Source organism: Amblyomma americanum, chromosome 1 (assembly GCF_052857255.1).
Source record: "Amblyomma americanum isolate KBUSLIRL-KWMA chromosome 1, ASM5285725v1, whole genome shotgun sequence".
NCBI classification, from domain to species: domain Eukaryota; kingdom Metazoa; phylum Arthropoda; class Arachnida; order Ixodida; family Ixodidae; genus Amblyomma; species Amblyomma americanum.
Genome location: NC_135497.1, coordinates 67,292,266 through 67,318,841, shown reverse-complemented (window position 1 = coordinate 67,318,841; position 26,576 = coordinate 67,292,266). Strand labels below are relative to the sequence as shown.

At 44.8% G+C, this 26,576-nt stretch overlaps 1 protein-coding gene across 1 annotated transcript in view; it reads left to right on the top strand.

Moving 5' to 3' along the window:
* Positions 1-17,382, top strand: part of Non2 (upstream activation factor subunit spp27 homolog Non2) — a 48,061-nt gene extending 30,679 nt beyond the window's left edge. Inside the window, exons 7-9 of the mRNA XM_077645799.1 lie at positions 1,897-1,956; positions 2,064-2,118; positions 14,661-17,382. Coding sequence (XP_077501925.1) covers positions 1,897-1,956; positions 2,064-2,118; positions 14,661-14,728 — 183 coding nt within the window. The 3' untranslated portion in view covers positions 14,729-17,382. The remainder of the gene's footprint in view (positions 1-1,896; positions 1,957-2,063; positions 2,119-14,660) is intronic.
* Positions 17,383-26,576: the final 9,194 nt, after the last annotated feature.

Here is a 26,576-nt window from a genome sequence, read left to right as displayed (position 1 = left end):
GAGCCCCATGTAGTGGCACAGCAGCACAAAAAACACAACCAACAAAAGTGCGTGCAGTGAGCGCATGATAGCGTTGCTAAGGCAGCTGCTACTATCTCGTGGTGGGCAGGAGCTAGGCTTTGAGCCCCGCTTCCTCCTGAGTGTCCCCTCCTTATGTTTGCCCACGCGGCGTTGCCATGTAAAACAGACCTGCCTCTCATACCATGAGTTCTCAGTCTCCGCTGTAACTGCCAAGCTTCAAGGCTTGGCAGTTCAACACATGGAACCAGCACCCCGCCCCCCCCCCCCCCCCCCCCCCCCCCCCCCCCCCCCCCCCCCCCCCCCCCCCCTCTCGCCGCACGGGGCTGCTGATAGCAGCTAACGATAAGACCTTGCATGCAGTTGCCTTTGAGGCGCTTTTGCCCCAAGTGCTTTTGCATGTCCTACTTGATTTAGCTGCCTTAAAAACCGTACTTTTTTTTTTTTTTTTGCGTCGCTCTGTTCTCGCGCAAATGTGCATTCGCTTTGTTTCCCACCATGTGGTCGTGTGCCGAAAATGCATGCTCTTCGTGAGCTTCTGTGTGATGGCTCCGCTGCTACTGTGTCGCACCTGTGAAGGAGGCCGCAGAAGACCTTACTATTTCGAAGCAGTTCTCCTTTGATATTCATGACAGTGGGCGTGCAGTGCACCATGATGTCATTACGAAAAATCGTCACTGGTGCGCAATTTTCACTAAAAGCAGACTACCATTGCTTATCTTTCCATCAGTTAAATTTGCTGCGGTGCAAAAATGTTCTCTGAAAGGGTTTTTGTAGCCATTCGACTATCATAACTTCGAATAATTTGGACTTTTTTTTTTCAGTCTCTTGAGGTACCAATTAATGTGGCTTAGTCATTCGGGAAACCATTGCATTATTCAGAACTTTTTTTTGACCATTCAACCTGACTAAAAGCATTAGTGCCTTTCACCCATATTTTATGTTGTGCTTAAAGCATTTAGCTACGTTTGCATGGTGGAAGAGTTGTAAATTACTGTTTGCATGCATAGGTGTCCATAAAGCAAATCACATTTAGTAATGGGTCGTATTAAGGAGCACTTCTGATAATTGAAACAAAAATCTCCGGTCCCTTGAAGTTTTAATTAATGAGAGTCTTCTGTACTAGCAGATGTTTGCTTGTTGGTTTGTGACATTACCTGCGGACTGCACAAACCGCTGGGTAATGGGCCTCTTTTTTGAATTTTGACCACGTGAGCAGAAATCCCACTGTGCACACATTCCATGGGCTTACACCAATATCAATATGGACAGACACTCACGCACCCTTGCCGGTACCCCCACCAGTAGATTGCAAGCACGTTTTTACACGACACTCATATTTAACTCTTTGAGCGCTAGGTATATATATATCTGGAGGACCTGCTCCTTGTGTGCCAGGTTTTTTTACAGCGGCAGCTGTTAAGCGCTCATTCCTGGGTTTTGCATCGGGTGTATAGTAGTAATATTAATAATAACAGTAGTAGCAGCCCAGCAGCTGCCAAACTTTTGTGAAGGCTAAATGGCCAATGCTGTCTAATGAGGCTTAAAGCACGCTGAAGCACACCTCCAAATGAGTATGGCCGTCTGCATGGAGCATCACTTACTCTGCTGGACGGCATTTGCTAACTGCCACAGCACAAACCCCCTGGCAGCTACAAGTACTCCATGGACTGCTAGCGGCGAAAAATGAATACCTCTACAGCTGCAGGCAGTAGGCAAGCAGTCGGAGACAAAAAATCAGAAGAAACTAATTGACACCTATTCCTATTGGGGCATCTTTTAAATTTTGTGCTGGTTCGTTACCTTAGTATATTGTGCTGCATAGTTTTGCTGTTTATCATGGTATGTATCTAAAATACAGTTCGCTCTTTTTGGCAGATGGCAAGAAGTGATGTTGTGAAGAAAATGTGGTCGATTGTTCGGGAGCGGAACCTTTTTGTAAGTTTGCCCATTTTTCGTCGCATTTAGTGGATGTTTCTCTTGTTTTGCTATTTGCAATGAAAGCGTATGTTATACTTTGTGCTGATTGTCCACTTGCCTTTCAGGACCCATCGAACCGGCAGTTTGCTCTTTGTGATCCTCAGCTGTTGAAGGTTTTTGGTAAGAACATCCTTCAATCTGTACTTGGCTCTAATCATTGTTTCCTGTCTTATTCTTGAATATCCTTGCATTGTAGAAAACCACTGGGAGCATTGCCTCCCATGTATATTGGCTTTGGTTATTCTGGTGTTATTTTATCTCTTTGTATAAGTTGGCTGTTTCCAAAAGTGCAAACAACTGCCACTGCTCAACTGTGAGGGATATGGGTCTTATAACTTTTTTTATTTATGGTTGGATTCTTACTGAAATCACTCTGGATGCGTTTTTTATGTAGAGCCCAAATATGCAATTAGTGTTTGAACAGCACAGTTAGAATTTGAGTTACAGGCAGTGTGATTCTATTTGGGCTCTTTCTTACAGGGCATTTGCCAAAAAATGTCTACAAATTATTTGAAATATTAACAGAACTTGAGGGGAAGCGCAGGTCTTGAAATGATCGAAAAATGCGGAAATTTTTATTATGCAAAAATAGCATATTCTGGATCAATACACTGACGTTCCTGCCTAAAAAGTTTGAAGGTCTAAATTCGACTTCCAACTACTAAACTAGCTATATATTTTGTGCCTACGGAACCCGGAAATGACGATTTCGGAGCAAAATGAAGCAGGACTTTGCACCTTTCGCTTCCCACGATTGGGCCCCCAATGGCTACCACTTGGTTTTGTTTGAAAGCTGGGCCCCTTCCCCACTACTTGGCATTAATTACTACTGTGAAATATTTTTGGAATGTCCGCATTCTGCTGTTTTTTGAGGCTTCTACAATGACCTCCGAATGGCCGGCGTGTGCAATTCAAACGCGATTTTATCAGGTTCTCGTTTTTGCCAACGTAACTAGCCTTACGGAAGTTTTTATTGTGTTTTTTTGGTGCAATTTCACTTAATGTTATACCGTTGAATTCAGAAAGAACTAAACTGTGAAGCTAGGCTGTTTTTGTTTGGCTGAGTCAAACTTCAAAAACATTTCAAATTTTGTGAACCATAATGTCACCTAGCTATACTTCATTGTTATGGTGCTTGGACAAAATTCAAGACTTTTATATGCTGGTCTACTTTGACAACAATATGATTAACATAACTCCAAATGGCAGGCCTTTGGCAACAGCCCCATTTCTATCGAAACCAAAAAATATAGAAAGAAAGGGTTGTAATGAGCTGTAAGAATTTAACTAGTTAGTCTTCAGTTATTCTCCCAAAATATAAGAACAAATTGAAATATACTGAAACTAACTGTATTCATGAAAACAGGAAGAAGAAACACATATGCACACCTAATTTCATTATATCTTTAATAATAAAAATGTTCATTTCAAGATCTGCGTCTCCCCTTAATCGCAAAAGATGTACTTTGCACGTGAGGCTGTTTTTGAATTTGAGGCTTGAAGTCTTGTGTGCAGTTATTGGGTAGAAGGAAACCTAGTTGTGGGAAAACACCAATAGCTTTGGCTGCGCTGATGTGGAGTCACCTTGAGATGTGTCAAATGAAGGCGCGAAATGAGCTCTCAAACAGGAGCAAAATGGCAGCGATTGGGGAGAAGTATTGGAATTGCAACCACGAGTGGAACGTCATTTGAAGGTCGCGCTTCATTTTTCAATCGCGCAACTCTTTAAGTATTCATTTTTTTGTACTTAGGATCATTTTGAGCATGGATATTTTGTGGACGTATAGTTTGAAGTATATTTAGTAAAAAAAAAATTGTTTTCCCAAAATTCGCTTTTTTCGCGATTTTTTGTGGTCCCGGAAGATCCGCGTTGTCCTTTTAACTAAATGTAGCTTAGGTGCTATAGCAAGTTTGCCCTTGTTTAGCATTGGTTATCTTTGTTTTGCTTCTTAAAAGTTTGAAAATTCGAGTTACATCCAAATGTTCCTGCAGTCGTTCCTTAGCATTCCTCGTTGCAATTATAGTCGCCCTCCCCTCTGTTCAGCTGTCTCTGAAGCCATTTGTACACATCTCTCTACTGCACTTTCCTTTGGCGACTTCATCATTCGCCTTTTTTTCTCTTGTTCTTCATCTGTTTCCGCATCCCGTTTAGCAAGGTTATATGGTCTCCGCTGCTGTGCTTCGGTTCACTGCCTTGCTATAATCCACTGGGTCAGTTGACTCACATTGGCACTCTGTTTTGTGCTACTGGTCAGCTCATCGTGGATATCATTCGGCTTCGGAATGTGTCGAAGGACGGGCTTCAGCCATGATTTACTGTTTGCTGCACTGCACATTCCTCCGGCGACTTCATCCTTCGCCTCTTCTTACTGTCATCTGCATGTGCATGCAATCACGTTCCTCGCTGTTTATAATCTTCTTAATCTTATTTTCCCATTGACTGCAACTGGCACGACTCTCCTCCAACTTACCCTAGCTTCCTCCCATTGGCTGCAGCTGGCAAGAGGCTTCTCTGAGCTTACCCGAGCTTATTTATTTAATTCAGATACTCTCATGGCCCTGTGGGCATTGTTGAGGGGAGTGGAACAAGGCATGCAATGACACAGATGACAAGAAATTGGAATGCCATAAAAACTTGGAGAAAGGCGCACTTTTTTTTCCAGATTCGAGGGCCAATTTTCGAGGTGTGGCCCATACACACAATTTTTCGAGAAAAAAAATTTTATGTCAAAACACACCAATCAGGGAATGAGCGGCATTTATTTTACTTTCAATCATCACTCGCGGGCTCTTCCGACTGGTACTGTGCACTGGTGCACACGCTCTTCCCACAAGAAGTCTCGTAAGCATATCCGCTGTCAATGCGTAGCCGTTGTTCCGCACTTGCATCACATAGCAGAGCAGCTCTTCTTTCAGTTCAGGAAGCTAGCACTACTTGCCTCGGAAAGCGCACTTTTTGCAGCTTGTGTTCCTAAATGCATCCTTTTGGTTGCACCATTGTTGGACGCACTTCTGCCGCGTCGAATTTCCTGGCCACCGCACGCTTGCCGTGTAGCGCGGCTATTACACCTTAATAGCCGTGTAGCTACTACAGTGCTTGCCCATCGTGCTAAAATTGCAACACTCGGTGGCAGCACACGAAAGCCACAACTACAGTGAACTATTACCCTACCGCATTTCCCATGCCCATGCCTTTGACAGCCTCAAAAAGCTGGAGCTGGTGATGCTGATGCCGATATGAATAACGGGAGAAGGATGACGGTGATGAGCCATGGCCTCGTGCGCCATGCGTGGGTGGCACCTGGAAGCTCCTGTGCGTGTGCACGGCCTCTGCAATCAAGCACTGCTCGCTGCCAGAGCTGATTGCGGAGGCCACGGCATGTGCATTTCGAAGGCTATTCCTGCGTGGGTCGTGGAAAGTTCGGGTGCAGCCCTTACACAGGTCTTTTTTTTTAATATTTTCTTCCGGGCAAACAGGGGTGCAGCCCTTACACATGTTTAAGGGTATGCTCATGGATTACAACACTATGTACGGCTCACTGCACTGAGTATTGCACATTTCAGCAGTTGTGGACCTGCATGGAAAACTAGAAGAAGAAGAAAAAGAAGGAAAATGAAAAACAAAACCAAAAAAACAAACTACAAATCAGCAAGGCAGAACATTCATGTGGCACTACGAACCAAAGGGCACACAAGTCGTGAGCAAGAAAAGCAGGCACTTAACTTTTCCTTAAAATGCTCGAGATCGTCGGTGAGTGCCACATCTGCTGGCAAGTGATTCCACTCAGATGATGTAGTTGGAATGAAAGAATTTAAGTGAGCGGTAGTGTGACAAGGTGGAGCGTCTACTTTGCATGGATGGTCATTGCGCGATGAACACAAACGGTTGGAATGAGCAGTGCATTTTTCAAAACAGGATTGAGGTTGTAGATCTTAAAGACAGAAGCGTGACATTTTTCAATGCAGTGAAAGTAATGGTAGTGACAATGTGCTTTTAATTAGTTTGACATTTGATATGCTGAACAGCTTCCAAAACAGATATAAGTGACTTAGCTTGAGGGTCCCATATCGACATGGTGTATTCAAGCTTTGAACGAACCAGTGTTTTATAAAGAAGGAGTTTGACTGAAGTTGGTGCATTAGAAAAGTTTCTTTTTAGGCAACCGAGCATGCGGTTAGCATTTCCAGTAATATAGGTAATATGCTGATTCCAGGAAAAGCTTGATGGTCAGATGCCCACAGAGGTATTTATACGAGGTAACCGGGGCTAATGAAGCATTGTTGATGCTGTTAGAGGCTGGTGGCGAAAGACCACAACGTGAAAAGCGCATGGATTGCATCTTGATGCGTTTAAAACCATTTTCCATTTAGTGCACCAGTCAGTAACGCAGTTAAGATCTGCTTGCAGTAAGTGGACATCGTTGGTGTTTTTAATTCACGGTATAGTATGCAAATGTCTACAAAGAGTTCGATTGAGGATTTTATATTGTTAAGCAGATCATTATTGTACACAAAGAATAACAATGGTCCGAGTACCGAGCCTTGTGGTATCCCAGACGTAACCGGCATTGAAGATTGAAGACCGTTAACATAGACAAACTGCGAGACATTGGTCTAAAAAACAACGAATCTATGTTAGAACATTCGGATCGATCTGAAGATAAGCAAGCTTATACAACAGGAGGCTATGCGACACTTTATCGAAAGCCCTGCAAAAATTTAAGAAGATGACGTCGACCTCTGAACCTTCATCAAGAATGGAATAAATTTCGTTTTTGAAAGATAACTTGGTTTCACAGGAAAACTGCTTCCTGAAACTGTGTTGTATAGGCATGAAAAACGAAAAGGATTCAAGAAAATGAGCTAATTGAGAAAAATTATATGCTCCATGATAGGGACGATAATTAAAGGGGGAATGCTTGTCGCCAGATTTTATGGAGTGGAATCACTTTAGCAGTTTCCATTCTTGTGGTGTATCTCCGGTTTGAAGCAATAGTTCAAATAATTTTAGTAAAAAAATTGCGGAGTACACTTCAGTATTGTTCAAGACTTTGGTGTTAATGTTGTCAGGCCCGCAAGAGGAGGAGATTTTCAAATTGTTAATCATGCTAATAATTCCGTCATACTAAACCTGATAGGGTCCATTGGAAAGCTTAGGTTACATGCATAGTCTATGATCTTAGTGATGTCAGTTACGGTACTTGAAAAAGCTGCACTAAAGGTCTCATTAAGGTTGTCTGCGACGACAGTGCTTGAAATAGGGTTTGATTAAGAGTCAACGAGGGATATAAATGACTGGTCTAGCTTATTGACACTACTTCAAAATTTTTTTGAATTACACGTTAGAAGCGTTGGCAACGTCACATTAAAGTAGTAGTGCTTAGATTCCTTCAAAGACTTCTTGTAACTGTCAACCATTTTTTGGAGTGCTGACCAATGCTCATGCTTTCCAGAAGACTTGGCTGTGCTGAAAAGCCTTCTTTTTTTTTGTTTGACAGATGTTTTTAAATAATTAGTGGTTGTACCATGTATAGTGGCGGTTAGTTAAAGCCTTTTTCGAGGAATATACAAGTCTACCAGCTCACAAAGCTTATTTCTGAAAAGGTGCCAATTAGTATTTACCGACTTTTCGTTGAATTTTGCCAGAAATTCGTCAAGCAAGTCTTCAGGTGCTTTATTGATTGCAGTATAATTTCCTGTAGCATAGTCATATATTACTTTTATATTGTTATACGACGTAACCTGAGTAACCTCTGAGTAGCCCGACTTTTTCAGAGGCTTTGGCGTGACGCTCTTCCAAGCTTACCCGAGTTACTCTGAGGCTTCACCGCCAGACAGGACAGCTTTTCTGCTAGCAAGGTGTCTAGTGCTAGTGCACTAAAAAAGGAACCTTTTTTTAAACTCCTTTCAGAGAGTGGACAGGTGTATTAAAAGTGCTCCCAGTCATACTATAGGCACAGAAAGAATGACTTTATATTGACTTTGTGAGGCCTGTGCCAACCTCCTAGCACCCCTTAGCTTCAATCAGGGACTGTCGCAAAGGAAAACGGACTCTAGAAGTATGCAAAGGACCGTGGGGATAAAAACAGTGCCTGTCCTACTGAAACTATAGAGCTGTGGAGACTGCTCAGAGCATCAGCTAATAGTCCATGCAAGCTGTGTTTTGTGGAGTGCTGCACGGCATTAAAAAGAGAGCAGTGGGGATGACGACAATGTTGGGGAGCTCCTGCCAACGTGGAAGCTACGCTCACAGGAAGGTGTTCAGTGTGTAAAGGTGTTAGCAAAACTTCACAGCGCATGTCAGTATTGGAAATCTCCGACAGTTTCGAGTTTTAGTATGAGCTTTAGTTTTGATCTTTAGGGATTTCAGGTATGTAAATAAATTTGCCGCAGGTTCGTAGTCTTCCTTTGACTGAAATTTCAATGGTTCAGGCCAATTTTTTTATATCATGTGAGATTAAATTAATGGCCATTGACGACGTTCTGTTAACTTTGAAGGTATTTTTTTTAATTAGAAGCTGTTGTCACTATGGTCCGCAAAATTTTGCATCAGTCTGCTTTGCCATTCTATACAACATGCTTCTTGAGTACGCATGGAAATGTTTGCATTCAGATGCCGGACAGATGTGGCAAACATTTCTGTGACGATTGTGCGGTGACCTCGCAGCTTTCATACTCGCATGCCTTGCGTGAGAGCATAAGTGGCTCTTTGGCTCCCTTTTTTTGTTGATTTTAGGTGCTTCTAGCAGATAGAATTGGCCATGTTTCACGTTGCAGCATGACTGGCTGCATACATAGACAGTACATTCCTGTAAGAAATTTCTATATCAAACTCTCTGCAGTTTTCATGAGTCTTGAGTTGTCATTGCCAGAGTTGCAGCAACATACAATTTTGGTAACTTGTATATGTAGGCGTTTGGCAATGGAGTTGCTTTTTCACATTTCCATTTTCTTCTGTGAAGGGACGCAAAAGGGGAGTATCAAACTAAGCAATATGGATAGGTTATTCCTCGGGAACGCTGCCAATGTTTTTTCAGTGCGGAAAGGTGGCCGCATTGCTGAGAAAATCGCAAATGAAAGTCCTGAAACCCTTTTGCTTTCAAACTGCTCGCAAAAAATAAGCACGGTGGTTTCATTTCCGTGAGGCATCTGCAGTGGAGCTCTCCGACCTATCAGGGGCCTCACCAGAGTCCCTCAGTACTTCTGGTCATGAACCTTCCGTGCAAATTTGAAACAGGGACAGAAACTGCTGCTAGGCGCGCCTCGCACCTTTAGAGGGTATCGAAGTGGTACTGGCACTGCACTTGGCACATCCATAAGGTCCACATATGCGATTACGGCGATTGTGGAGCATATCACAAGTTTCAGCGATTGCTAATGGCTGTCAAGTGTAGTTTTGAGAACAGCGACCTGAAATTGGCAATTGCTTACAGCTTAGGACCTGCATACAACCTTTGTCCGTAAAGTTCCGAGGCTGAGTCCATTAAAAAAATGCGTTTAACATTGAAATCATTTGTGCAGCACCCCTTCGAAGTAGTCTCCCTTGTAGTCTGTACACAGCTTCGAACGCTACTTTAAGTCTTGGAAACAGTTGGAAAACGCTTCTTTTGGCAGGGCTGTCAGCTCCTTTGTTGTGGCGTCTTGAATGGCCTCCACGCTCCCCATCCAGCAACATTTTAGGGCTCTCTTCACATGAGGAAACATAAAAAAATCGCATGGAAGAGGTCAGGCGAGTATGGCGGATGGGGAAGTACAGTAATGCTGTGCTTGGCGAGAAATTGTCACACTGAGAGCAGTGTGCGGCCTTGCGTTATCATGGAGGCGGCTCCATTGTACAGATGACCATAAGTCAAGGCGACGGCGTCGCAGTGCATCACGCATGTGTTGGAGCACGCGGATATAAAACTTTCGATTCACCGTCTGCCCTTGTGGGACGAACTCGTGGTGTATGATACCTCTGGCATCGAAAAAAAAACTATCAGCATCTTCTTTGTTTTGGTCTTCTGTCGCCGCACCTTCCTTGACGCCGGAGAGCTTGTGGACCGCCATTCGACGCTCTGCCTCTTTGTTTGAGGATCATTTTGAAAACACCACATTTCGTCTTCAGCAATGATGCTGTCGACGAATGCAGCATCCTTCTGTCCCTTTGAGAGCAAATCAGCACTCACTGATGCCCGCGTGTCCTTCTGGTCCGGTGTGAGGGAGTGCAGCACAAGTCTGGCATGCAGCTTTCGTTTCCCCAAGCTCTCACGCAAAATTTAGGGGCATTTGTCTTACTAATGTTGACAGCATCTGATAGCATGCGGACTGTAAAGGTGCGCTCTTGCTGTACGATTTCCGGGATCCGAGCCACGTTGTTTTCATTCCGCGAGGTTGAAGGGCACCCCTGCCTTGTGTCGTCTTCCATCGATGTTCTCCCCGAAATGAACCTCTTCTGCCACTCGACAATTCGTGCCCGCGATAATGTCTCTTTTGCCATAAAGCATTACAAAGGAGCTCATACGTCTGTGTGGCTGTCTTGCCAAGCTTCATTTACATGGTGTTCGAGGTGGACGTCCATCTCTCCACATTCACTCACAGTAGAATGCGCAGACAACTAGTGGCAACGTATTTTTCTACATGGAGTGCCATCTAGCGGCTGCCACAGCAATTAACATAAACATCACAGGTTAGCCCAAAAAGATGGCGCTGCACATACGCACCAACATTTGTTTTGGGGAATCATTTCTAGATAAGAAAATAAATCAGTCTCGAAACTTTACGGACAAAGGCTGTACAATGAGTGGAAAGTGCCAATGTGTCCCAGATTGCTGAGCAGTAATCCAGGTGGCCAGCAGCAGTCATCGATGTCGCTTATGGGTGACAAATTAGGTCGTTTTATGCCAACGGTCACTGAACATATTCTGGATAAGGTGATTATTCATTATTATTATCAGTATTATTCATATTGCAGAAAACAGACAATTAGCAAGAAACACCGGCCCTTTGCGATGTCAACAGCAGGGTTGCTAAGCGTTTCTTAGGCAGGCAATCACATTGGTGCTTCCTACTGAGGTGTGGCGAATCGGGGCTAGTTGGTGCAAGCATGACATTTTTCAAAGCGCTAAAACAACACAAAGAAAACAGACACGAGCGCTCGTCCCTGTCTGTTCTTTCTTCGTCCATGTTGTTTTAGTGCTTTGAAAAATGTCATTCCTATGGAGTTATCGCACTGCATAAACAAGCAAGCATACAACCATTGCAAAAGAGAAGAGTATATTTTACATAAATAACTGTGTCTTGCAGCCTTGGGCGGGACAGGGTGAAGCGATGGCGACAGTTATTGGGTCAATGTGAACTGTGCTAGCATTTCAAAGGCATTCCAAAATTTTGGAATGTCTCCGTGGGGGTTCCATCGACTCGAATGACATCTGAACGGAATGCCGTCAAAAACTTCCTGTAGCAGCTGAAGTTGGGTTGTTGAGTTGAATGACAAGATGGTTCGATGGCATTTGAAATGGCAGTATGTTAAAGGAACATTGCTTAACTCGAAGTAACAGCTGTACTGCGGGTCTTCTGTTTGCGCGCTTTTCATAAAATGAGAGAAAAAGCATACTGTAACAGCGCAAAGCATAAAATTATGTTTCAGGCAGCGGAACTGTGTTTTTAATTTTTGAAGCTCCAGGACATAGCGTATAGCTCCCACTCCTGGTATGCCGTCTCAAAATATTTGTTCCAGTCATCTGAGTATCTGCAGATGGAGTAAAAGATAAACATTCAGCTTATCAAGCTTGCGTATCACTGGTACGCTGTGACGTTGTGCAGTGACCAGGTTTGTAATGAGGCGCACAGTACTTACCTACATTCAACATCGCTTTCAACAGCAACTGCTTTGGAGAGGCTTGTACACAGGGATGGCACAACCTCTACTGCCTTCTGGCGAGCTGCCGGCAACATTTTGTATGGTTTTGTTGCTTGTCAAGCGAGGTCTCAATTTTTGGTTGGACAAATACACCACTCAAATAGCCACAGTGCAGCGCCCAGATTGAGTTTCAGAATCTCTCGCTTCGACGTGACAGCAGCACCGACCATAATCCATTCGTCAACACGAACTATGCCACTTGCACCGAAATGTTCCTCGCAGACACGGACATGTGGGGAGTCGAATGTAGAGCCATCGGTTTCTTGCTACGGTATGGCCCACTTCCAGTTTTCCCACTGCTTTGTGCTGGTAGGCAAAGAGAACACAGATGGCTTTGCTTGCATTCCCCTGTAGCTGGAGCAGCAGCCAGGCACACAGAAGGTGTACAGTATCCTTCCCAGCATTCACGCACAGCATGCCAGGCACAGCACACTGAATCAAAGGCAAAAACCGTGCGCCACTTAATCACAGTACCACACATTGATAATGGTGGCCGCCTTCCCTCCTGTCTACTCGGTGCCCTATGACAGTGCAGTCGCTACTGGCTGCGTACAAAGCTCCCCCATAGCATGATGGTGAGGCTTCGTGATAATTGATAGTATTGATAGACTCTGGCACCACTTCCAAAGACTGAAAATGCGGCCAGAACTGGAATTAGCCTGCTAGTCGAGTCATCTATCACAGCGGCAATGTGCAAGTTCAGACTGACTCAGTCCCGCCTCAATACCCCCCGTTCCCCCCCCCCCCCCCCCCCCCCCCCCCCCCCCCCCCACCGAAAGGCAGATGCTCTTGCTTCATGGGTGCGAAAGAAATCGTGAAGTTATCGAGGGAAGCTGCACACTGCAGAACAAACCACGTATATACATTGCCGATGACAGCGTGAGCGTGTGGCCTTTTTTGTATTATGTGCTGTCGTGAAGTGTACTCGTAAGCTTTGAGAGATTCCCAAGAGTATGTAAGTAGCAATCCCGCTCTAACATACTTCATTCAAAACCACGTCTGAATGAAAAATTGCATGTGCATTGCTCTTCAAGTGGCACACAGTGCTGTCAATTATCGTGTGTCGGTTTACTAACTACGCAGTAAGTATGACCATAGACAATATTTGTCATTGACTTTGCTGTGATCGTTGCAAATTCAATGTTCCTGAATTGCTTCCTGCGGGTTGTAAGCGGAAAAAATCTTACATTCTGCCCACCTGCAGTCTGCCACCTATAGCTGTCGACAAGGAATGCGCACATAATCTTGACGAACACACATCAGGTGGTTGAACGTTTTTCTCACGGAAGCGTGTGTATATTTAATACCAATTTAGCTGCATATTGTATCTGTATGCTATGCTAGGAAACTTTTTTCTTTAATGTGCCAAATGAGGGTTGATGTTGCATGCATGTGGTACTTTTCAGATATTTTTCAGCATATCTCAAAGCATATTTGTCTTCCACTGCGCAGAATACATGGAAGACCATGCACCTGTATCATGTTCACAACGTTGACAGGCATACGTCTCATGTCTATGTGGGCGTGTACTAAACAAAAAAAAAAAACAGGTCATTTGCAATTTTATAACTCCCGCAGCCTGCACAAAATAGCCGATTCAACAAATTAAGTGAGAATGAAACCGCTTTACCGGCCGCCTAGCAAGCACAATGGAGCATGAAGGCCGTTGTGAGCTTGCGGTTCTGAGTTTGGTTCATACAATGGCCATACGCTGCCTGAATGCACAGAATGCGAGGGGAAAGAATCAACACTGATGCTTATGTCTAGCTTTTCCCTCAGTCGTCTCTTTTGCACTCTTTGAATTATGGGACTCTTCACATTCTTGGCTACACTAGCTGGCTGTGCTTGCTGTGCTTCTTTCTTCATATATCAAAGATGATTGCCTATTGACGACAAAGTAGTGTTGAAGAAAGGGCATAAATACGTCGCCATATGCAGTTGTATGAATCCGCTAGTGATGGCACCACATGTGCTTCACTTTTATAGAATTTACTAGGCTTGTGCGAATATTCGATATTTTCGAATAGTTGAATGAATAATGCGCTATTCGATATTCGCTTCGATTTGAATTTTGTTATTTGTAAATTTCGAAGTGTTCGGCTCGAACGAATATGCAGGGAGAAGGTGTTTTCGGAAGTTTCGGTTTTGGATTCAGTAATACTTTTCCAATCCAAGTCAAGCCAGGAAAAAACAGAACTATACTCACAACAAAGGCGTACAAAAACGCATCTCGTTGGCGTGGTGGTGGGGTCGATTGCGTTTAGTGGGCGACTCTGTCTCAGCCGCAGCGGCATTTGATCAATCCCAGCCGCCTTGGACCACTCCAGAGAGCACCATGGGGGACTTGCATGTGGCTAGCAATCCGATTTGGAACATTTATTGCATCATACAATACGCTGAAGGTTTAATCACTCAGTTTTTTATATTTTCTAATGAACTGCTCGAAACCTTCCTCTTTCATTTTCTGTGTGCTGTGACATTTAACGGCTTGGCCTTGAAAGTGCTGGAAACAGTCGCGCAACACTTGGTAGCTTATTTGCATAAATTGCCAAAAATACTTCTGCCATGCCAATATGGGACCTTGCATTCAGTAATGCTCTGGACTACTGTTGGTATGATGACGTCCTTGCTGCAGGTTGTGTGGTCTTTACTCTGTGTGCTGTGTTAATTTTTAATTTGTGCTCGTGTGCTTTTTTTTTAGCTTAGTATGATGACAGTGTTGATTGTTTCTGTTGCTTTTTTTCCATGCGTCATACCACAGGCCAAAAGCGTGTTCGCATGTTTGGGATGATGAAGTACTTGAAGAATCACATCAAGGATGTCAAGTAAATGCCCCCCAAAGTGGGTTCAACTGTGTGCCTCTTCTAGTAAACCTTCCTGCCTCTGTCACCCTTCCCTTGTCCCATCCTTCCCATTTTTTGTTTTTGTTGTTGTCACTGTAATGTGACCGTTGAGTGTTTATCGCGTACCGGAGCAAGAAAGCATGCTCACTACTTTCTCTTCATTTTACTTTATCGTTTTTGTGGCCAGAGAGGAACTAAGGCAGTTTGCTCATCCTTTTCTTGTGCTTGCCAGTTCAAGATGCACCATACATCTTCCAAGTCATCACTACAGTCTTGTTAAATATTCACCTCCCATAATCACTTCAAATTGTAGTATTGTTGCACAGTTGTAGTACCATTCAGAGAATTCAGAAAGGATTGAATGACTCATGTGTTTCCTCATCTTTGTATGCATTTTTCTTCATTTTTTAGCCGTCCTTTTTTAATTTACTCCTGGCCTTTTCCTCAACCTGCAATCATTGCTGCTTGGAAATTGTAGAACAGGTGCTTTGGCGCAGCCATTCCTGTGTGATGCGTTTTTTGCTGGCTACGTAATTCTCTGATGATAGTGCTGCGTCTGTGTGTTTGTGCTCAGATTCTGTTGGCAAGTGTTGTACCAAGCTGTTCTCCAAGAGCATTTTGCTTTGGTTGTGTTTAAGCTACCAAATGTTCTTAAATTGATGTTGCAATGAGATCACTATCACTCAGTGTGATGCCCAGTGATTCTTGATTAAAGTAGGATACAACTTAAAAAAACGGCAGTTAACACTGGGCCACGCTCCGCGTCGTACTGTATTACTCCGCTAGCCAGTCACAAAAGTAAATGAAATCAGCTTTTTAACGTTTGGCTTTATTAAACAAGCCAGCAATCAAAATTCTGGAGCTGATAACATTTTTCTTGCGATTAACTTCTTGTTTAGGTGACAAGAAAAGTTTTAACAACGGACTACAATTTTGTTGTGGATGAATAGACCTCTGCCTCTTTGCAAACAATGTGATGTCAAGGCGCGCCGAAAGAAAACAGGCTTGGTTGGCAAAAGCAGCCCTTCCGGTCCGGTCTGCCTGCTGTGTGTAGTGTGGCGAGCTGTCCGACGACGTGTATTTTCTGCCTGAAATTGTGCATTAACTATATTTAAATAAGGCCTAAGTGTGCAACACTTCGGTACCCGGACCTATTAGCGACTGACAACGGGAAAAATTATTGTAAGTGTACGGAAAACGTGCACTTCAGAGATATTTGTGGGCGCCTAGTTAGAATAAGCCTGAGCCTTGCAGTGCGCAGGCACTGAAAATATACCAACCGCCCAAAAAGTATATATGACCTCGCAATGGAAGGACATGCTGGCAAGGGACAAGGACGGCAGAACCCTACAAAGCGCAGGTGGGTGCTCGTGAGCAAAGACCGTAGCGTATGCGAGCACCCTGCGGTCGATTTTGCTCTCAAGTATGGAAGTTTCCAATTTGTCTCATTTAGATTAAGTAGCGCTCGCAGGCCATGGCACGCGGCGCTGGACAAGAAAGGAAGTCGGGCTACGCCGCCACAGCACGAACAGCGCAGTAAAAAAAACAGTTCGAACCTCAACGCTGTCGGAGCTGGTTCTTCCTCGCCTTAGCTCCGACAGTTACATTCCGACTGACGAACACATGGTATCATCGCTAGAACGTATGCTATCTAGGCGATAGGTGCAGTGCAGAACAAATGCTGTGCGCATCACCATAACCAGCTGCACTCAAAATAGCGGAATAATTGAGCGTGTTTTTCAGAAGACTGCATAATATTCATGCAGATCACACTAATATTCATAATCAGAATGACACCACAGTGCTTGATTGAGTGTTGTATGTTGCAATTCCTGTTTTAAATGTAGCTGTGCTTAACGGCAAAGGTACTGGCATACCCCTGTGAGCAGTCTCGTGAGAGAAGCTAGTTTCTTGAACATGATCTGCCACACTGGAATAAACTACAAAGGCTTATCCAAATGTTCTTACTCCCTGCGGTCACATGCCATCCAGGCCTTTGAGTGCTCGATCAGTCATGATTTCAGTGCAGTTCGTTCGGGAAGATAATTGCACTAAGTTCTTGCTTGTTCCCACAAAAGTACATCTGCTTACAATCAAATGCGTGCCACATGTCCTGACAGCGTCGGTCACATTTGCTCTTTGCACGGTTTCAAAACTCATTTTTCGCCGGTATTCGCTATTTGAAAACCAAAAGGAATATATGCGGCTGGTCTACTTCGATCCATTAGCACATTTCACTGCGCAAAAGCTCTACGGCATTGAGAAAAACAGAAAATTGTCACTACAAGAGACCAAATCCACTGCACCACGCTGCCAGTAGCGGAATGTTTTGCCAACCACTCCGTCACGCCCTTCACCCGTCCTCCAAAGCGTTATCGGTGACATAGGCCAGGAGAGGTCTATTCTGTGCGGCAGTCCTGATTGTGGGCGGAGCTCACTGCAGACTTAAGTTGTATCCGACTATAGCAAGAAAATTAATTCTTATCTCTATTGGCATCCAGATAGAGAGCGTGTAAATGCTGTACTCCTTCAAGAGCTTGTAAATGCTGTATTCCTTGAAGTGCTCATAAATGATATATTTCTTGGAGATCTGAGCCCATGTACCATATGCAAAGCATAATAAAAGTACGCTGTGAAGAACTTGTCTGCTGCCATGTGCTTTTGTTTGGTTGGCTGGTCCTGGTGAAAGTAGGTCATAATTAAAAGTTCAGGAAACCTTAGCCAGTAGTCGGTATTGTATCAAGTTTACTCACGAATGGAAAAAAGGAAGCATACGTATTGTTCACAATGGGGCGCCACCATCTGAAGGCCGTACCGGGATGCCATTAACTACACAAATGTAATCCCAGCAAAAGTACATCCACTTGTTATACAGAATGGGTGTAAGTGCAAACTCCAAGGGCGCTTTCTGGGCGTACATGCGTAGCGTCCGCGCTCTTTGCGTACGCCAGAACGGGCGTCGAAAAGGGGCATGCATCTCCATGTTCCTGGTGCTGGGTCGCTTCCCCTCTCGAGCCAATGTAGATTTCAAGCCGTGAAGGAAAGGGGTTGGGGGCGCTGAAAGGACAACATAAACCGTGAAGAAAAGTTAGGAAAGCACCTGAAAGAGCTTCAAGCCATGAGTCGCCGAGAGCCCCGCGCTCCTCCAATTGTTGCAAACCGGACCTCGCTTCCGACGTGCGCGCTAGCACCCGTGCGCTGGCACCGATGTCTAGCACGGGCAGGTATCGGCGCCTCGCCGAGGTTCGCTGGCGTCTCCTGCAGTGCGCCGCGCGCAGACTGGTTCTGGCGCACGCCAACAGCGCTCACACTGGGCGCGTACGCCCAGGAAGCACCCTTGGATTTGGCGCTTTAGGGTAGTAAATTACAACGCGAAGGGAATCGAGGAAACAAAGTGCTGTGGAAAATGCTACCTGCTAGAAAGGAAGTCTGAATAATGTTTGAAATTGGTTTTTGTTTTTGGTGTTGAGGAAAGGTAATGACGCAGTAACTGTCTCACATACCTCGGTGGACACCCGAATCACGTCGTAAGGGAAGGGATAAAGGAGGGAGTGAAAGGAGAGGTGCCAGTCTCCGGGGTATTTTCGACCACCTGGGGATCTTTAGCGCACTGGCATCGCACAGCACGTGGGCGCCTTTTTGCGTTTGTTTCGCCTTCATCGAAATGCGGCCGCCACAGTGGAGCTTGAACCTGGGCTCATCTCGTCAGCCAGCACGCCTTTCTCATCCTCGTGGCTACGGAATTCATTACACCAGCGAGGAATACCACTCGGAGAAAGAAAGCTTTGCTTAAAGCAGATTAAGTATATTTTACCGTTTGTTCCAGCACATAGGGTGTTTCAGCGAACACTTTCAAAAATTCCTGAAAATATTGGGTTCAGTTTAGCAAAAAAATAGGTGTAGGATCACACTCTTTGCCCCGGCGGGCACAATATGCTGCAAAACCCCTCTAATTATCCAGGTAATTAACAAAATTCAGTAATTAGCTTTTTAATTACCGTAGCTTGGTGGTTAGTCCCAACTGGGAGTTTGATGCCGTGAATAAGACAATGTCGTATCAGTTTTTGAAACGAAGAACTCAATTTCTAGAGCCCTGCAGGGCGAAGAAATCTGACACTTTTTCCCGCATGCGACCGAAACAGCGCACAAGGAGCGCCGGAAGTATGGCGTAAGCGAAGTGTCCGTTGGTGACGTGTCGTAATGCATTAACGCAGCGCCAAGTTCAAAACGCGTGTGCTAACTTTCCTAGGAATGCGTTAGTGGCAGAGGCGGCGGCTATTGCCCTAGCGTGCATCAGTACCAAAGTCAAGATCATCTTGTCTTACAGTAAGGCAGCTGGTGTTAACTTTTTTAAAGGGGTGGTCCATTCAAGCCGCCAAATTACATACTAAGAAGATGCCGCTCAAGCAGAGGGGTCTCCCTCATATTGGTTCCTGCTCATGAGGGTATTCCGGGTAATGAGGCTGCTCACAGCCTCGCTCGAGAATTGTACATCCGAGCAGCTCTGGAAGTGCCCCGTGGGAATAAAGACCCTGTAATAACGTTTAAAGAAATAACCGAAACACATATTCTGGATAGGGGAAGACTCTCACTTCTGGATTGGTCACTGACTCCAAAGGAGTGCAGGGCCTGGAGGAGGCTTCAGGTCATCAGATTCTTTCCGTACTCTATGCTACACGGTGAAGACACTGGGGAACCTGAGCTCTGCAGTAGCTGCCACAGAATGTCTTCGCAAAATAACGTAATTTGGGAGTGTCAGGATTCTCCTGGGGCTAAATCACAAAGCATCCCAGACCTTGCCACATGGGAAGAGCTGATCCGGAGCCACAACCCGGACCAGCAAAGAGCCACCATCCGTCAGGTGGAGACAGCTTACTACAAGACACTCTCCGCGGTCTCCATTGCTGAGAGCCGGCTGGGAGGCACTCCCTCCTAATTGCTGCGCCCCGTCTGTGAGGCCTCATGATAACGGGAATAAAGTTAGTTCGTTCGTTCATTCATTCGCTAGAGAACCTCGGCGCTCAGCTTAGACCGCGGCCGGCGTTATCGACTGCTTCGTCGCTCGGAGTATCAGAATCATGTTTATTTAACATCATGACGATGTTGGGTGCGCCGACAAAAGCCATTGGGAAGGCTTGACGAGGCCGACGCACCCCACAAAGGCATTGCAGTGATACACAACGTAATAGCACTTCCAGAAAAAAGATGAACAAAAATAACAAATTTGGCATTAGCTGTACATTAATTCGGACTCCTTATTTAATCTATATGGGAGAGTGTAGCTCAAAATTTGATAACCATAATTTGTTCGCATCCTAGGCACATACGATTTGGGTGTCGCTCGTGTAGAGTACTTTGGCTCTTTGCATTGTAATCCTGATAGCTTTAGCATATTGCAATTTTTGTGGTTAACACTGGCTGTATACCGCTGTAGAAATAGAGCTTCGTACAGCTGTGGCAAGCGGATGATTCGAAGTTCATTGAAAATCTGTTCGGTGTGTCCTAGTCGAGGAGCATTCATAATATTTTGAGCAGCTTTCTTTTGAAGAAGATACAAGTGGTTAATATTTGTAAAAGACGTGCTACCCCAACCCCACCCCAAAAAACTAATTTACAACAGAAGAAAACAGTGCACTATACAACATTTCCGTGATGCTCTTCGGCATGAAATATCTCAGTCGACACAAAATACCGACAAGCTTTGACAGCTTCTTCACCACCATGTCAACGGGATCATTCCAACTCAAATGCTCATTAAAAATAACACCTAAACTTTTTACCACAGGGACTGTTTCGACGAGTAACTTACTGATCCTTAAACAGAGTGGTGGCATATTTGTCAATTTGTTACGAGGCCTGAAAAGCACAGCCTTCGTTTTTGCAGCGTTTGTTTAATAAATTATTTTGAGACCGTTCTTGGAGTGACTGTAAACATTTTGTGGCTTGTTCTCGAGATCTAGCAGCTGTGCAGCTCTAAAGAATAATGTGGTGTCATCAGCGTAAATCACAAAGGTTGGAAGATTACTAATACAGACGATGTCATTAACGTAAAGAAGAAACAGCAATGGTCCCAAGATGCTACCTTGCGGAACACCTGAAACGATGTGTCTAATATCAGATAAATCATTGTTTATTTTTACTTGTTGCGGTCGAGAATTTAAGTAAGACTGAATTATGTCAAGAAACTGTCCGCGGAAACCGTAATGCTCGAGCTTAGTTAACATTATTTTGTGGTTAATGCGGTCAAACGCTTTTGAAAAATCGAATACTGTATGCCAAGAGTGAGAAGTTTCTGCTCAAAGGACTCTAGAATTAGCTCTTTTTGTGTCAGCAGCGCGGTTGCCGTCGAAAGGTTCTTTTTAAACCCATGCTGACTGGGCATTATTATGTCATATTTGTCACAAGAACTTGATATCTGTTTGAACAAGATCTTTTGAAAGCACTTTGAAAAAACAGGTAGAATAGATATTGGACGATAATTGGGACAGACTGTTTTTGTCTCCACCTTTGTGAATAACTGTGACCTTGGCAGACTGCATTTTATTAGGGAACACTGCTGTTCAATACAGCTGTTGAAAATAAATTGTAACGCAGGACTAATTACATCAGCGACATATTTTACTGGTGAAATTTTGAGGTCATCAATGTCACACGACTGGCTGTTACGCAAGGCTAGGAGACAATTTTTGATTTCGTTCGCATCAGTTGGAGACAAGAAAGCGCTGCAAACAACCCGCGAGTCAAGACACTTCATATTCATAAAATTATAGCTCACGTCTGCCTGAGACACAAAATAATTATTGAAATCATCTGCTTGTCGTTTCCCACTCACTGTTTCATTGTTGACTAGAATTTCAAGTGCACTGGGAACAGTTGTACCTCGATTTAAAATTTGGTTGATGTTTTGCCACACAAGAACACTCCTTTTTAATAAGTAAGTCTTGGTTGTACAGATTTTCCATGTACTCTTTTTTTCGCCTGTCGAAGAACAGATGTAACTTTGTTCTGGTATGTTTTAAATTGTTGAAGATTATCTAATGACCTGGTTTGTATAAAATGGTTGTAAAGGTCTGTTTTTGTTTTTATCATTTTGAGACATTTGGCGGTTATCCAAGGTTTGCGAGCTTTGCGGGGTTTCTTTGAAGTTACGAGATTAAAGCTTTGTTCATATATGGATTTAAATATGGTAATAAAGACATTGTAAGCATCTTCTGGGTCCTTGTTTTGCATAACACTCCAGTCAAAATTTGATAGGGCTGCCCTAAAGTGATTCAGTGTGTCATGATTAATGCGTCGGTGTGTAATACTTGGAAGCATACGATTTTTAGGAGAGGGGGAACTCTCGATAACCAGGTATATTGGAAGATGGTCACTTATGTGGCCATTAATTACTCCAGAGTTCAGGCGATTCGGTGGGGAGTTTGTAAAAAAGACGTCGATTGCTGTCGCTGTTTGTAATTGTGTGGGGACATTTATAACGTTAATAAAGCCATTGCATTGCAGTATCGACTCAACCTCTAACTTATTAGCTGATTGTTATAGAAAATCTGTTTGTCACCCCCTAAAGCAAGGCTAAGGTAGTTCTCTGTGAACCATTGGAGGTATTCATCAAGGAAGCCGGCAAAATTCAAGAAGTTGCTTTGTGGAGGTCGGTAAAATGCAGAAAAGACGTTTCTACCACTTTGTAAGGAGAGTATTTCATAGTCATCATGAGTTAACGTGAAGTCGACAAGAAGGCTGCATTTAAATTTGTTTTCTATCGCTATCATCACGCCCCCACCTCGTTTATCAATACAATTTTCCACATATGTGTTTGGCAAATGTAAGGCTTCACCGCTATTTTGGTGCCAAGTTTCAGTAACCATTATTATGTTGAAGTGGAAGTTAAGCGCAGAAAGGAAAGATTCGAACTCATCACCTTTATTGCGCAGGGACTGTGCGATGATGTTAAAAAAAGACATGCAGCTCTTTTTCTGAGCAGACGCAGTGTTTAGAGCAGATGGCAGGAAGAACTGAGACTTTGTTCAGTTTAAAGTGGGGGCGGCAGGTCCAATAGGGGTGCGAAAGAAGGTGCATTTCTGAGCAAGGGCCTAGCCTCTAAAGCAGTGCATCAAGTGTACTTTCCTTTTAAAGAACTTTCCGTTCCTTTGAAAGAACTTTTGTACTTTCCTTTCAAGGAAAATTAGTCATTGTCTGCTACACAGCTGGCGCTTTTGGGAACACTAATAAGCGCACCTGGCGCTCTGCCTGTTTGGTTAACTCCTGAAAGAGTTTAATCTCTTTTTTATTTTCGTCACTAGCTTCGTGAAAGGGATAAAGGTACTGTTATCTGACGGTGTGCACATTACTGTTTAACGTTAAATAGTGCCGGTATATCGACATGCATTGTATTATTTCTGTCAAGCTTCTATTTCTTTTACGCGGTATCGGCTTGACTGCTACAATAAATGAGAATGGCTTCGTAGATGAAAAGATTCTAACTGAAAACATTGCAATTTTAGCACTAAGGTGCTCCGTACCGGCTGGCTCAATACAGTTGCCGTGTGCTGGATCAGACACGTCCTGTGCTGTAAGAAGTGCTAGTACTTAATTCGGACACCTTGTCTGCAGATGGTTAGCACTTTCTAGTTGTATAACAAACAGGAATGAATGAAATTTGTACCCTTTATGGATTTAGTTGGTTGCAGCCCCACTTGGACACTCCAGGAAAGAACTAGTGTATGGGATGAAAAGAAGCCGTTTTCACATCACGTGTTCAAAGTGCTTACCGCCCAATGCGATGCACAATACAATGCGGTCTTTGATGGAATTCACAGCAGAAATGAGCATCTCTCTGGGAATCATTTCAGCTGACATCTTGATACGCTCCTTCAGGCCTTCGAGGTTCGCTGGCTCTGTATTGAAAACTTCGTTCTTAACGTATCCCCAGAGGAAGGTATCCAGTGGGGACAAATCGGGCGATCTTGGAGGCGATATCTCCGTAGCATCTTGCAGCGTCCAAGGGGTGGAGCACAGTCACATTCAGACACGTGCTCAGCCAGCGTGCTGCCGTACCCCGCGTTGATAGCGACGGCATGTTCTCTTAGGCGATCACTGACACGTCAGCTGTGTCACCCACATAAGACGCTCCACTATACAGCGGGATTTCGTAAACCACTTCACTGTCGCATGGGGTGAATTCCTTCTCGCACCGCTTTTCACACCGCCCTGCCCTTGGGCCATCGTTATTGACCATTTCGCATAGAGCTACTTGGGAGCGGCCATCACTTGGACTCACGCCAGGTCACCCCGCTACTTTCTTATGGCATGCCTGCTGTTCTCTTTGCTTCCTTATGCAACTTCGGGTGGCTCTGTTGGTGCATTTCATTCAGAAGCTTGAAGCCAAGGCTGCATATGAAGGCATCCGGGAATCCCGCTTCGAGTAGACGTTTTTGTTGGGCTTCGAACCTTTATTGCTGACAGTGCTGACACTATCTGTTAATGTGCAGTGCGCCCATAGTCACTGCTCTTTTCACCAACTTTGTGTGCGCTAGTAGGCCTTTCTTCGATCGCGGGGAATAGCACCAGCACAGGTGAATCATGCTTCGTAAGTAGAGGTATTGGAGCTGACCAGCTGACCTTTATTTGGCAATTGTTTCGTCAGCTCGAAGCCCTTGAGGTTTTAGGAGATCTTGAAGATATCGTCCAGGTCCTTATGTGGGCCCTGGTCAGACAGCTAGTAGGCCAGCAAGAAGTCAACAACAAAGAGAAAAGTCCCTATCACGGTGTCGTGCAAGGCTTCCGTTAGCCAGCAATCGGAGCGTGGAATTGCAGAACGTTGCTGAGAAGTGGCGCAACACAGGAGCCGATGCACGCCTTCATCAAACGTAATAAATTTGGAACGCAGATAGAGGGCTCGGATTTCGAGAAGACTATCTATGTTAATGCCCCACGCTGCTTCTTCGGTTTAATTCGCTGCAATATTTGCGACAGCCTGTTGCAAAAGCCGGACTGAATATCGGTGTTTTTGCATGTCTCACTAGACAAACTCAAATTTTACGTCATAGCCTCTTTTCGTCTGGTGATACCGAAACTACATGAGAGCAAAAAAAAAGTCAATTTATTTGCTGATTGTATACGGCTTTAACGCGGCGATTTATGCCTATTAACGTGTTGGGTGTCATTAGAAATAAATAACACACAACCATAGTTTAGTGTCGGCGCCTAATTTAATCCTGCCTCAAGGAAGAAATTTTCAATGGAAGAACTGCATTGTGCATTATCCCCCGTATTTTTCGGTGAAGACAGTTCGAGAAGTGTACCGCAGAAAAAACCCTGGCTGCATGGCTGCGAGCCCCTGGAAGAATGCGCCGTCCACCGAAAGCACCGTGCCGAGCGCCGCGCTGACTTATGCCTGAACCGCACCGTATTCTCCCACCTCCGCTGACCCCACGCGCCGGAAAGGAACGTATACGGCAAGCGCAAACACTCCCGTATGGCTTATCGACACACTGTCATAAATCCACCTGGAATCCCCCGTTGTGAAGTCTATGGTGGTTATCCTGCACAAAACACACGTCGTCGCGCACAACAGTCTCCATACTTCCTCTTCCCACACCTGCTTCTTCCTTGTGTTACTTTTACATAGAAGGGCTGGGCCACCGCACCAGTGCAGCTTCGCCCTACTTTCAGGCCTCGTTTATAACCATTGAGTTAATGTATAGGTAACTACACATCGCCCGTTTTCTAGACCAGCTGCCTCGGCGCCCACCTATAGCCTCCTGTGTAACTAAATCACCAGGAGCCTTTTCTGTATTTCATTTCTTTTGGTCCTCTGTCATTAGCGTCGTCCGCCATGGCCTACGTCACCAGTTAGCCACGACCAGAGAGGAGGAAATCAAAAGGGATCTGAACCCAAGCTTGACAGCGCTCCGCATGGGTGATTTTTGTCTGACACGAAGCGTGCATCCTCCACATGTTTCTTCATCTTGGGAAAGAATTAGAAGCCGAATGACTAGACGTACTGGCCGTGAGGTGGGCCAGGCAAAACATCGTCAGACTGCCACCCTCATCCTTCTGCAACGTCATACAGGGCAACGCGCGGTGACCTGTATGCCGTTGCAGAAGGATGAGGGTGGCAGTTTGACGATGTTCTGCCTGGCCCACCTCACGGCCAGGAGCTCTCGTCGCCTCTGGTAGGGATCTCATGGAAATGCGTGCTCCTTTGATTTGAATGCAATATTTTGGAATTGCATCAACAAAACAGTCAGCAGAGACACTTGTGAGAAGGCGTAAGCCCGTCCGATCACTTTGTGAACGCAGTCGCATTCAGTGTGCGATTCAGGTTGCTCTTCCCGAGCAGCCTCGTGCGACCGATCATTAATTTACCCCCCCCCCCCCCCCCCACTCACACCCGTATGTGTGTGTGGCGCGCGGGTTTTCGCTCAATGATGCAAGTAAGGCTTACGCCTCAATAAAGAATTGACAGTCCAGGAAGGAAATTTATTTACCACCCCTCGAATTTACCAGGAAAACTTGAAATCTACAGGAAATAGTAACACGCGTTTGAGCGGCGCTCAAGGTAGTAGGAGTACGTGCACGGTCTCAAACCACACACCCTTCAGTATTCAGCGAGCTCAAAAGTCAGCCGAGCAGGTGCATTTCAGGGGAGCAAGCTGCCGGGCTAGTTGGTGATGCATGTTGTGAAGAAAACAGCGCAACAATACGGTCGAGGGTCCGAGGAGAGCACGCAAATAGACGTTCACGAGCAGGTGCATGAAGCCAAACAGCGTACGTATGTCAGAACGGCAGAACATGTGAGCAGTCGCAAAATGCCCCAAAGCAGCACAGCAATT